The 13333-nt window shown below is 41.2% G+C and overlaps 1 protein-coding gene across 7 annotated transcripts in view; it reads left to right on the top strand.

The window, feature by feature from the left end:
* EYA1 (EYA transcriptional coactivator and phosphatase 1) overlaps nucleotides 1-13333 on the top strand; it is a 362018-nt gene that overhangs the window by 265587 nt on the left and 83098 nt on the right. For 2 of the 7 annotated variants that reach the window (XM_011940942.1, XM_011940939.1), the window contains one exon: nucleotides 380-388. The exons of the other annotated variants lie outside the window; for them this stretch is intronic. In XM_011940942.1, coding sequence (XP_011796332.1) covers nucleotides 380-388 — 9 coding nt within the window. The remainder of the gene's footprint in view (nucleotides 1-379; nucleotides 389-13333) is intronic. 7 annotated transcript variants of the gene reach the window in all.

Raw genomic sequence — 13333 nt, 5'->3', positions numbered from 1 at the left:
GGAAACTTTTTGGTTAATATTTGCATGAAAACCTGATATGCACAAAAAAAGCCTTTTGGGTTAATATGCACACAAAAATCTCTTCAGTATTTTCATAGAACTGTAGTCTCCCAAGAGCACATACCTCTTTATCATTTCTTCTCTTTGCTCAAAGTTCCAAACCTACCTGTTTAATGAATAGGCAGGCATGTTACTCATTTCAGTTCAGCTATTTCATATATATTTTTTAAAAAGCATGCTGCCGGCCGGGCGCGGTGGCTCAAGCCTGTAATCCCAGCACTTTGGGAGGCCGAGACGGGCGGATCACGAGGTCAGGAGATGGAGACCATCCTGGCTAATACGGTGAAACCCCCTCTCTACCAAAAATACAAAAAACTAGCCGGGCGAGGTGGCGGGCGCCTGTAGTCCCAGCTACTCGGGAGGCTGAGGCAGGAGAATGGCGTAAACCCGGGAGGCGGAGCTTGCAGTGAGCTGAGATCCATCCGGCCACTGCACTCCAGCCCGGGCAACAGAGCGAGACTCCATCTCAAAAAAAAAAAAAAAAAAAAAAAAAAAAAGCATGCTGCTCATGGTAAAATCTCTCCCAATGTAAGGAATTCACTTTCTCTGTCATGAATATTGTTTTCAGTTTCTGCAATTTCTTTTTTTCCCATGCCTACCACTTCTTAAATGTTCTGCCTTCAAACATTCTAAGAACTACAGGGTTTGCATGGAGTCTCTCCTTTCTAGTTTCTCATTTAGTGTTTTTCCTAAAGTACATGTTTCCCCTACACTTGTTCATCTAATTAATTCCCTTGATTCAGCTTTTATATTGATAAAGGTTACCAAGAAAGCACACTTCTCTTGAGATATATTTCTTAATTGTGCGATTAAATTGCATCCCATGGTTCCCTACTTGAAGGAAAAGTAGAAAACGCAGTTTCTCCTACTGACATATGGAAATGAGATTTTAATGATGTTTGTCAACGTTTCATTACCCAGCCATTGAGCATCTCTTACTTTCAAAGTACTATTGGGTTCTGTGGAGATACAGAAGACAAGAGGGTCATTCACTGTCCTCAGGAGCATTTTGCCACTAAAGACAGCTATGTATACAGCCAAACCTAATAAAAGTTCCATTTTCAAAATGCCATGCTTGAAGAAACAAAGTCCTCAGGAAGGTGCAAGAACAGATTTCTTACATAAGTATTTGAAGAAGAAATTAACAAAGGTGAAATTCTCAGCATTGGAGGATGTGCAAGTGTGAGGGACAGAGGATAGGGAAGGGATATTTATTTGAGGCTAGAGAAATAGACCACTTTAAATGGGCTTAATGACAGGATATCCTTTCCACCAAAACTCCGTTAAGTTATATTTAAATTTTTTAAAGGATGAAAGCATTTTTGAACTGGAATATCACTTTGTGGTCTTCTTTACAAATAAGATAACAGTCCAGAGGGCTGATTTTGAACTATTGACTTAGAGCAACAACACAAATACACTTGTATAAAAACACTTTAGCATGCATTATTTGATACAATCTTCACAATGGTGCTGTTGCCATTTTACTGTTGAGGAAACTGAAGTCCAGAAAAAGTCCAGGTAACTCAATAAATTACAAGCTATCAAGGCTGCTCTGGAATGTATGCAACCCTAATGTGTTAACTTATAGGTTATGCTGTCCACTATGGTGAAATTTGAATGAATCCATTTTCCATGTTATGTCCGGTAAGTTAGGGAGGATATGCAAATGCACCAAAATTTGCAAGATTCAGCTTCTCTGCAGATGGGTTATTTCCCAAACAGTGAAAGGAAATAAGTTCCCCTTACTAGAGTCAGTGAGGGTTCCATCACCCATGCAGCCAAGCTTTGGTTGTGGGCAGCCCCTCTCCTTTAGGCCCAAACCTCCTGAAGAAGGTGGCAGCCAAGAGTCCCCAGGCAGGTACCCATCAGAGATTGCACAACCTGTCTCTGGCCTCTTCATTGACAAGTGAGACTTATGGCTTGGAGAAATGATGCTGTTTCTGAGACCACTCAGGTCTGGAGGGTGTCTGAGGTGGGGTTGGAGGCTTTAGAGAAGACAGTCCTGGCTGGGTTCAGATCCTGACAGTGGTACAGCCTAGCTGGTAGCCCTTCATTTTGATTAACTTCAATCTTTTTATCTATTAACTGGGGACAGTAATATATCCCTAAACAGATCTGGGTAGAAACATTCGCAAACCTAGAAGAAGCCCTGTTCTCTCCACTCTTCCATTTCTCAACCCTGACCCCAGCCTCAAGTTTCTTTTGCTTTGATATCTGTTCCTGGCTTTGCACTGTTTCAGTCAGTTGAGCCCAGAGGACGGGACGGGATAGTGAACCAAGTGTGTCAGAGTTCTCCTGTCAGAGAAATGCTGTCCCCTAATGAACATGAAACACAATGATAAGTATTTCCCTGTGACACATCCCTCAAGAGAGTGGCTAAACAGACCCTTGGGGATTATCAGTGATCATGTGCATTTTGCTGTGTGAACCAGAGATGCTCCACATGCCAGGTTGTGAGGAAAAAAAAAGTTTATTGAGCCTCTGATATGTTCCAGGTACTGTTCTAGACACATGGGACTCTGCAGTGAACAAAAATCAAGCCTCCACCCTCAGGGAACCTACATTGTATTGGAAGCACAGATGATAAGCACATATAAAATGCATCCGGCAGAGTGCCTGGAAGGATGAACAGCTGAGTAAGGAGAATAGCGTTAGGGCAGGTAAACTGTTTCGGAAGAGTTGTCCATCAGGTGACACTTGAGCAGAGGCCTTTGGGAAGGGAGGAGAGAGCCACCTTGATATCTGGGGAAAGAATTCTGGGGAGAGGAAACAGTGGTTGCCAAGGCCTGGAGGTGGGGCTGTGCTTTGTGGATTCAGCAAGAGCAAAGAAGGCCTATAAGGCATTGGAACCTCTGGGAAAAGAAAATGGGAAGGTGAAGGCAGGGAGGAAGAGAAGCTGTAGTAGAAGGCCTTGTGGGCATGAGAAGGGTTTGGGGTTTTATTTTGAATGACATGAGCAGTGTTTAAGCAGAAGCATGGCATGATTTCATTACACTTGAAAATAATCTCTCTGGTCATAGACAGAGAATAAGTTGCAACAAGGCAAAAGATGGGAACAAGGCAGTCAACTAAGAGATGATGCCTGTGTCCAGGTAGGAAGTGAAGGTGGCCAGGCTCAGGGGTAGAGGTTGAGGTGGTGAAAGTGGTCAGATTCTAAAGACACTAGAAGGTGGAACTACCAGGATTTGTCAATATATTGAATGTAAAGGGGAGGAGAAGAAGAGAAGAATCGGTGGATGACACCAAGGATTTTGGCCCAAACAGCCAGAAAAGTGCACTTGCCATTTACTGAGATGGGAAAAAGGAAAACAAGGTGGTGCTGAAGAGATCAGAGCTTCTGCTTAGCACATGTGAAGTTTGAGCTGCCTGTTAGAAATCTAACAGGAGGTGGTGATTCAGTTGTTTGATAAGTAAGTCTAATGTTTACAAGACAGGTTAGGGCCTAAACTTGTGAGTCTTCAACATCTGGAAGCCACTGAAAGTTGTGCGTGTGGATGAGTTAATTAGGACTGTAGGAGCAAACACAGAAGGGGAGTTAAGGACTGAGCCCAGGGCCTTCCCAAACATTAGGCAACTGGGAAAAGAGGAAGAGCTAGAGAAGGAGATTGGGAAAGAGCACCCAGGGAGTCAGGAGGAGAACTGAGAACAGGGCCTTTCAGAGGCCAAGGAACGTAAGTGTTGCAGAAGGAAGCCATGATCAACTGTGTGTGGCACTGGCAAAAGGCAGAGAAATATGGAAACTGAGACTTGACTATTTGGTTTGACAGAGGGGATGTTGTTGGTGATCTTGACAAAGAGCAACATTAGAGAAAATAGCATGATGGAAGTGGGTTCAAGAGAAAATGGGATAAGAGGAAGTTTAAGCAGTAGGGATTCTCAATTCTTTCAGTGACTTTTCCCGTACACTATAAGGCAATAGAGAAAGAGGGCAGAACCTAGAGGAAGAAGTGGGAGATGCTTTTTAGGCAAGAAATCTATCTAGCTTGTGTGCACATGCGGGTCGTCTAGAGTAAAAGGAATGTGGAGTGGAGTCAGTGGCAGGGCACTGGAGTCTCATGCCAAAAGGAGGGGTTGGCCTTAGGAATACAGAAGGTCCACCCATCATAACCTGAGGGGAGGCAGACTGCATACAGAGTACTTACAGGTGGGGAGAGCCTGGCAAGAAGAGTAGAGAGAGTGGTTGCTTCTGTTTTCTCAATGAATGGGAAGCCAGGTTCCTTGGTAATGAGAGAGTAGCAAGCTGTGTCATGGTATTGCTCATGACACCCCGGTGCATAATAAATATAGGCAGGGTCAATATTCTACAAGGTCAGGGACCATCATCCTGCTCAGTCACATCCCTGGTGCTGAGCATGTTGCCTGGCACATAGGTGCTCTGTCATACCACAGAATCCAAAGGTAGCGCTTGTTGCCCTGGCCTAGGAATTTGTGATAGCCGCTGGCAAGACCAGCTGCAAAACTGGTGGGCCCCTTGTTCAAAAATAAAGAATTTCAAGACAGCACAGCAGACTACTGAACCAAGTGGCAGGCCCAGCTGAACATAAAGCCCTGTGGGAGTGCACAGGCTGCACCTCCAGGAGACTGGCCCTAGCCACAGGTACTTGTTAAATCTGACCAAACCCCAGTGATGCACGAATCACAGTCAGCAGGCCCATGGCAGTGGCCAGAGATAAAACTCCTTGCAGAGACAAACTTTGCTTATTTTCCTCTTTCAGATGTTTGAGACTGAGTCTAAGCAGCAGTCACCATCTTCACAGATTAGCAGAGATGGAGGTTTAAGGATTCTTGTAAGAAAATGAACAGAAAGATTCATCAGAGATATTCAGAAACTTTTAGGAGCAAAATGTTCACTAGCGATATCTCTTAAATGACGATACCACAAATCCCTCTGTAGGAAGAGAAAGGTGCACAATGGTGGGACAGAGGGAACCTCAGCAGTGTTGGAGGTTGCAGCCCATTGTGAGTATGAGGTGGCATTAATGACCATCCAAGAAAAAAAAATTCTCAGAAAAGACAAAATAACATAAGAAAACCTCCCCATTCATTACCAAAACTGCAACAGTAAAGACTAGTATGGGTAGATTAGATCCAATGCAAAGGGAGGATGACCTGTTTTGTAGCTGCTTTAAATTGAGTCGTTTCAAAGATTGTTTTTGAAAACCTACTCTATAGAGACCTTTTTAATGGAGTTTTTCACTGGGCATGGTGGCTCATGCCTATAATCTCAGCACTTCTGGTAGCCCAAGCAGGCAGATCGCTTGATCCCAGGAGTTCAAGACCAGCCTGGCAATGTGGCGGAACCTCATCTCTATAAAAATTACAAAAAATTAAAAAATTAGCTGGGCATGGTGGTGCTCACTTGTAGACTCAGCTACATGGGAGGCTAAGGTGGGAGGATCACCTAAGCCCAGGAGGTCAAGGCTGCAGTGAACTGTGATTATGCCACAGTATTGCAGCCTAGGTGACAGAGTGAGACCTTGTCTCCAAAAAAAAACAAAAAAAAAAAAAAGGAAAACAAAAAGTTTCCCAACACTGTTCTCCTTTAATCAGAAAAAAAGCAAGTTAGCTGAATGAATGTGTACACATGTATACATTCCGTGTTGTGAGCATTTGGTTTCAATGGCATTGTACTCAGTCACGTGAGAATTCAAACGTGAAGTTTAGGCCACCACTGCAATTGCTTTAGACATTTTAAGAATAAAAGGAATTTTGGTTTTCACTCTGAGGATATCTGACTGTAGAGGCTGAACACTGGCCAGCCCTTCCCTCTAACTGCCTTACAGGAGAGGAGAATGCATTTTATGCAATGTTGTCTAGAAGACTAGAGGTGGGTTTTTTAGAAACATCTGTCAAATTCAGCTATGGGAGGTCACTTTAAGTCAGATAAAATCCAAGTGTTCATTGTAAAGGCCTACGTATCCTTTTTTCATTTACCTTTTCACTTGAATTTCCTGGTTTTCTTACATAACAAACAGCATGGCTTGACAGTGGTAGGGTCTTTGAGTTTTCCTTTTCTCAGAAATTCAGCTTAGCTCATTTTTTGGAGTCACTGGTATGCTTGCCTGCTCAAGTAAGTTGAGTTTGTGTCCCTTAGATTCAGCTGACTATAAAAAGTCTGGTAAACAAGTATGGCCAGGGACCCAGACCTGGGACAGCAGACTTAGTGCCTGCACCTGGCCTTTATGTTAGAGATGAAATCAAAAAATCACTCACAAGATGTGTATTTCTGGTGCCTGTATCAGCCCAAGCAGAATTCATAGCCTGTCGTGCATTTCTGTATGCTGCTATGAAGGCAGAGTGGAAGGGTTGCAACAGAGACCGTGTAGCCCAGAAAGCCTAAAATATTTACTGTATGACTCTTGACAGGAAAAATTTACTGAGCCTTGCTCTAGAGTATAGGAACTCTCCCCCCAGCCCCCCCACACACAAAGGAGAATTAAATGTTTATAGCGTTGGCAGGTTAGTCTCCATGCCCCATCATACACCTGTGACCTGTACCCACACCGTCCCATGGGTTAGTTTCACTGCCTTTGACTTTCACAGTACAGCTGGTTTAGAGAAGTTCTGGGTAATTTTGATTACATTTGTTTTTTACCTTGTCCATCCCTGGAGTAAGGGTCAATCCCACTCACTTGCTTTAAAGTAATTCAGTTCAGCTTCACCAGTGTTTTCCCCCATAGGAAAACTAATTTTAAAATCATAACCAAAAATATGCCCAATGGATGTATATGATTCTTTTGACCAATGTCATCAAATTTGATGCATCTGCTTCCCTATGGGGAACGCCAAGGAGGAACCATAATATCCTTTCCTTCTTAGAATTCAGGCTCTCTACAGTCTATCTTCCTGATCTGGCCTTGGTATACCTCTGTTAAGATGACTTTTACATATACTTATGTTGGTTTTGCGAGTCTCAAAGTTCAGGGGTGCCTTAGTGTCAGTTTTCTGACATCTACTTCATGCTCACGTGTACAGTGTGCTTTAAGGCTTCAGTCTTGAACATGATGGTAAATGCATTTAGGGAAGTGATATGCTCTGTTCTTTTTATGTGAGTCTCCCGTAAGGGCAAATAGAATATGATTATTGATTAACCTGTCTCATGTTCACTAAATTCAGATCATCTTTCTAAGGATTTCATGAAAAGCTCTGCACTTGATGTCGTAAGCTATATTGTCTTAGCAGACAGATTCAGGGTCTTGCCAGAGATCGTAGCTGCCCTGGCCTCAGTCCAATGTCATTGTACATGTGGTAAGAGCTTCCTCTCGGCTAGGAGTTCAATTACTTACTTCTGTTTAGGGAGAGTAGTCTTTCACCTCACTTAGACTTCGATATGAGTGAGGAGGGCCTCCACCCTCCCAAAGCACAGAGAAGGGAGCCTGCAGGAACTGTGTATTCTACTTCCCTCGCAACCACTACTGGCATATGTAGTCCCAGGGGTGTAAAGCTAGATCAGAAATCCCCTACTACCCTTAGAATAAATGTGAACACTTATCCCTAAATCTTCAAGGAGCCAACCAGGCCTTCATGTCGTGCAGCAAGACTCCATAAAAATAAAATACTTCTGTGAAGCAAAGCATAATTTAAGGAAATATCAGGCTGGGAAAAGTATCAGCAGATATGAAAAAAGGGTTAAAACTATTTTGTATAAATCAATAAAGGAATATTTAAAAATTGGCAAAGGATTTGGACTGTTCACAGAGGGAATATAATTTTTAAGCAAATATATACCAGCATCTTTAATGTATGCAAATTAAAAATTATGTACTGTTATTCTGTGTATGATAAATAGCAATGACTTTAAAATGATGACAGCCAATGTATATATGGTTATGGTTAGACAGACACAATTTAAATTGATACAATCCTTTGAAAGCTATTTGGCAATATGTCTAAGAAAACAGCATGTTAAGGGAGGCATGAGCAATAAAACCACATAAGGAATTTGGGCTAGATATAGTAGGCAACAAACACTGATGGGTTTTGAGGGTTGGAGTTTGCCTAAGGTCTTTTATATAGATTAATATAAAGGTAACTAATCTACTTAAGAGAGAGAGAGACAAAGAACTAATCATTATGAGGCTTTGGTAAGTGTTGTACATCCACAGGTAATAGAATTTTAAAGCTAAGTAATCTAGGCTGTCATCGATTTGATAAACAAGGAGAGTGGGAACCGAGAAAAAAATGGAAGTAACTTCCCCAAGGCTCAAGGAGGATGTTACTAGCTCAGGGGAACTAAATGGATTCTTTTGAGTTCCAGTTCTTTGTTTTTCTTTTTAATATTGAAGAATTTATGGGAATCTGTAGTATTTACAAATGTAAAATTTTAATTATCTTATGTGGATTTTAATATTTTATGACAATATTTAAACATTAACTTTTAAATGAGCTTTTAATTATAGCTATTTCTCATTTGTAAATATTTTTGCTGTCTTGTAGAAATAGATTACCTTTATAGCTTTAATAGAGTAAATGCTAGACTGAAGAAACATTCTTCCCATCGCCAATTTCTTAATGTTTGTCTTGCACTCTAGGCACTTACTGTGTTCTCAGTATGCAAACATGAATACCACTGTGTTCTGTTTTCCCAGAGTAGGAGTGATGGACATTTGCTCAAAATAATTCCATCAAATTATTTATCCACCACAAATGTAAATAATTGCAAAAATTTTATAATCCTATAATAGAGATAAGAGTACATAATTACAAAGAAGGTACCAGAAGTTAGAGAATTCACAAGGATTGTTGAGTTTGATCTTCAGAGGCTAATAGGAATTTCTCAGACAGGGGCAGGGTAAGGAGTTGAGAAAAGGAGACAAGGGCCAGGTGCATTGGCTCATGCCTGTAAAAGTGCTTTGGGGGGCTGAGGCAGGAGGACTGCTTGAGGCCAGGAGTTCAAGACCAGCCTGGGCAACATAGCAGGACCCCCATCTCTACAAAAGATTTTTTTAAAAAATTAGCCTGGTGTCACGGCATGTGCCTGTAGTCCTAGTTCCTTGAAAGATATATATTTCAGGTCCCTTGAACCAAGGAATTCAAGGCTGCAGTGAGCTATGGTTGTACCACTACACTTCATCCTCAGTGACAAAGCAAAGTCTTGTCTCTAAAAACTAAAAAGAAGCATGTGAGAAGGCATGAAATAGCATGGCACTTTCAGAGAAATGAGAGAACTAAGTTTGTCTATCTGAAGTGGACTACGAAGAGACAGTAGAGATAAGGTTGTTGAAGGAGGCTTTTTTCAGGTAGCTAACATCGTAGAGGGCTAGCGACATGTGCAGCTGCAAGTACCTTTACATGTATATTAGTTTTACCCCCATTTATTCCCATTTTACAAATGAAAAAACTGAGTCATGTAAAGGCTAAGTAATGAGCAAGCAATACTACTAGTAAGTAGTACAGTCAAGATTCAGAATGTGGCAGTTGAGGGCATAGCCTCAGTGCCCTAAAATCTAGACTGTCTTTCCTGTTCCACACTATAAGGCTGGAGCAGAAGAGTCTTACCACTCTCTGTGATGGTAGTGCAGAAAATAGGTGGAAGACAGAGCCTATCAATCCTGGAAATAGCCTGTTGCAAGAATTAAGGCAAGAGACAGTGAGAGCCTGAACTTATAGCAAAAGTATTTAGGACTAAAAACCACAGAACTGAGTCTTAATTTGATGGAGACACTAAGAAGTTTCTGGATTGGAAAAGTGGATAGTTACTGGTACCATTAATTCAGCTTGTTAATAGGGAGGATTCCTTTTGGTACAAGTTTCCTTATGGTATCCATGGAATACTTGGGTAGAGAGGTCTAGAAATAGTGGGATACTCAGGTCAGGAGATCAAAAGATAAAGCTTTAGAATTTATCAGCTTGGAGGGCGTCATTAAATTCCTCCTACAGATATTACCAAGCACTAAGAGCCTGCAGTGAGATAAGAGGGCCATGGAAGAAACTCCAGTGCACTGCTGCTCAAAAGATAGTCCATCAGCTGGCTGCCTGTACACCAACTGTTTATTATTAGTGCAGAAAAACAAACGATTTGCTTCAGAATGTAATCGACCATGTTACTAAGTAATCAACCATGTTACATACTGTTTTCTTCAGCTGACTGTATTTTTAATATTAGCAAGACTTTTAGATGAAGGAAACATTGTGTTGATTAATATCCTGATGCAAAATCTGTATCTTGTCCCAGATGAGCACTTCCAATAACAGGATGTAGAGAACACCAATATTCACACTTTGGTCAGAGCACAAGCCCTCCAAAGAGACTGATGAGGGATAGTGTAAAGCAGGAGAAAGGGAAGTCAAGACATTCTGATGTGAACATGATTTAAAGGAACAAATGGTCAGCGCAGCTGCAGAGGGGTCAAATAAGATTGAACACTAAAAATATAATTATTGGATTTGGCCATTAGAGGGTCATCAGTAACAGTTTAGGGTTTTACCCCCTGTTGTTTCACTCTTCTGCCTTCTTGAATCTGTATTATTGCCATGTAGACCAAATGCCTCTTGACTCTAAATCTAAAGTACTCAGATTCAGTCTTTATTTAACCTGTTTCTTGGGTGATCTGAAGTTATTGATCACTCTCTCCTTCCTGACATATTTTTTCATCTGCCATACATTGACTTTGGTTTTCCTCTTCAAACCTCACCCGTCTTTCTCTGCCCATCCCTTGTACACACACTGCATTTCTTTAACAATACTCATTTCCTCAATTATATAGTGTCAGTTTCCAATCCTAAACCCAGCCCATATTTCTTTCTGGAGCTTCAGAGCAGTCTAGCAGCCTACTGGGCATCTCTACTTGGATGCCCACAGCCCATCCAAATTCAATATGTTCAAAGCTGGACTGAATCCTCACCTGTATTCTTCCCTGTAATGCCTTCTTCTTCCTAAGTCCCGTACCTTGTATTACAGTCTTCACCCAGTTGTGAAACCACTGACATGGGCGTGATGTTTTACTACATCTTTCTTCCTTATCCACTTAGTTACTGATTTTACCTCCTAATGACACTTCAGATCTCCTTATGCCCAGCACCTACATCACCATCCCTCACCTGGATCACTGAATTATCCTCCTGGCTGGTCTCCCGTTCTCAGTCTCCTCTCCAGCACCCAGCTACGTGGAGTGGGAGCCCCCACTCCCTTGTTGAATTCTTTACCTGCCACTCCAGCCTCATCTCTGTGTTCTTCTTCTGTAGACTCAGGTCAGATTGAATTTTTATTTTCATTTCTTAAACATGATATGCACTCTCACACGCGCTTGCGCTTGTTCACTCACTTGCTCTCGTGCTCTCGCTGTCTTTCTCTCTCTCCCGCTTTACCTTCACACATACTTACGCTGCATCTGACACGGTCATATTCCCTCTTCACTGCTACATTTGTCCTCTGTCTTCAGGAAGCTTCTGTAAGCCTGCAAATCTGAGTTATGTGGACTTCCTCTGTGTTCTCCTAGCATTCTGCCTTTCCTGTATTGTGACCTTTTCCACATTACTTTGCAATTTCTCATTTTTGTCCACAAGTCAATGCCTTCCTCTGAATTTTAAGCTCCAAGAAGGCAGGAACCATTTCTGTTTGCTACATCATATTTCATGCTCCTGGTACAGAGCCTGCATGGTGTGAACGTGACATCCACTCCACGTTTGTTAAAATCAGTGAATGCCCTCCAAAGTATTTTCACATCCAGTACCTCAGTGGGGGTAAACTTGAACAATTTGGAGAGGATTTTAGTGAAACATGAGCTGTCGGTGGATTAGAAGATTAAATTATTTGAGTATTTGAGTTGTTTTGCACTAGGAGGAGGAAGGAGAAGTTAGAGTCTGGAAAGCTGGTTAAAATAGTAGAAGCATTTAATTCCACCTCATAGAAAAGGAAGGAATTTTGAAAAATAGCTTGCGTCACTTTTATCTTCATCTTCCTTCTATGAGTGGAGGCCTGCAAGGTAGGAGTGTGGGTGTATTTTAATATTTAAAGGTGTCAGGTTGTCTATCTTTTAGGATTTTTTTCCCTTCACCTGGAAAACTTTTAGATAACTTGATTTAAAACCTTCACTTTATACTTTGCAGAATGAATTTATTTTCTTTTGGAAGAGGCTTACAAACGTAACTCATTTCATTATAGCTAGTTTGTGTCCAAAAAAAAGTAATAATAATAAAGATGAAATATATTTTAAAAGATTGAGTTTTTAAAGCAGGGATAGAGTAAACATTAGAGCCATCAAGAGGAGGAAATCTAGGCTAACAAAATCTAGGAAAGATAAACGACTTTTAGGACAAAATTATACTGTCGGTAAGTCAAGGAAAAAGGTGTAACATGCTAACTTACGTTGCTCGATGTCTTTTAGCTTCTCTTCAAATAGGAACTTCCAAAAACCAGAGAGCTTCCAATTCGAGAGAGATTTTGTAGTAAAGTACTTGAAGTGCAGGTTGAATTAGATAGTGACTGTACTGGTTGTAAAATGAATGCTTTTTGTCGAAATACATTGAAGAGATTGATGTGTGTTTTGTCTCAGATGGTGAATATCTGGTTCTGCATGGGGATGTACATTGCAGAATATTTTTTAAAAAGGAAGGCCAAGGCTTTTTCCTCAAAGAACAGCTTTGAATCCACTTGACTGCTTAAAATTCTACTCATTTGGAGCTGCTGATTCTCTTTAAAGCATGGAAGAGAGAGGCTCAGTTTGGAACATCTGCCTCTGTTATAAAAGACTATTAATATAGATTTAGAGAATGATAGCTGACTAGCCGGCATTATATTGTAATGGTTCTGTGAGATGAGTCAGCTTAAAAATGCATCCCAAATAATAAACTAACCCATGGGGTGGAGTCGATTTGGACTTTCTGACTGTAATTAATAAGCTTATAGGTCTTCATGGTGGTTTCTGGGTGTGAGAATCACATGACTAGTTTAGATGAGGAAGTTTACCATCTTGTTTGTTACAGAAGAAGACTCTTGCATGTTTTCTATAAGTAATAGGAATCTATTTAGGTTTTAAGATTAAATAGGAGGTATAGAGCTGTCTCCTGTGATTTACAAACAGAAGTTTATTCTGTCAAAGCCTTTTCCTGTCTACATTGACTCAAGGTTTTGGAGAAGCACTTAAGCGTGGAGGTAATCCTGAGACCATGCAGTTTGACACGTGGATGGCCTTCTTGGTAGAATTGAGGCCGATAGTGTGTTAATAAAGGCTACCAGGCCTTCAGTTGTTCTCAGTGGTTTTCTGTTTGGTGAAATAGACCAACCTCAACAACATTATAGTGAGAATAATCATTCCTCATCTTAGATGGA

Source organism: Colobus angolensis, unplaced genomic scaffold (assembly GCF_000951035.1).
Source record: "Colobus angolensis palliatus isolate OR3802 unplaced genomic scaffold, Cang.pa_1.0 Scaffold194, whole genome shotgun sequence".
Taxonomy (NCBI): domain Eukaryota; kingdom Metazoa; phylum Chordata; class Mammalia; order Primates; family Cercopithecidae; genus Colobus; species Colobus angolensis.
Note: the sequence above shows the minus strand (reverse complement) of the source record. Positions and strands in the feature narration are given on the sequence as shown.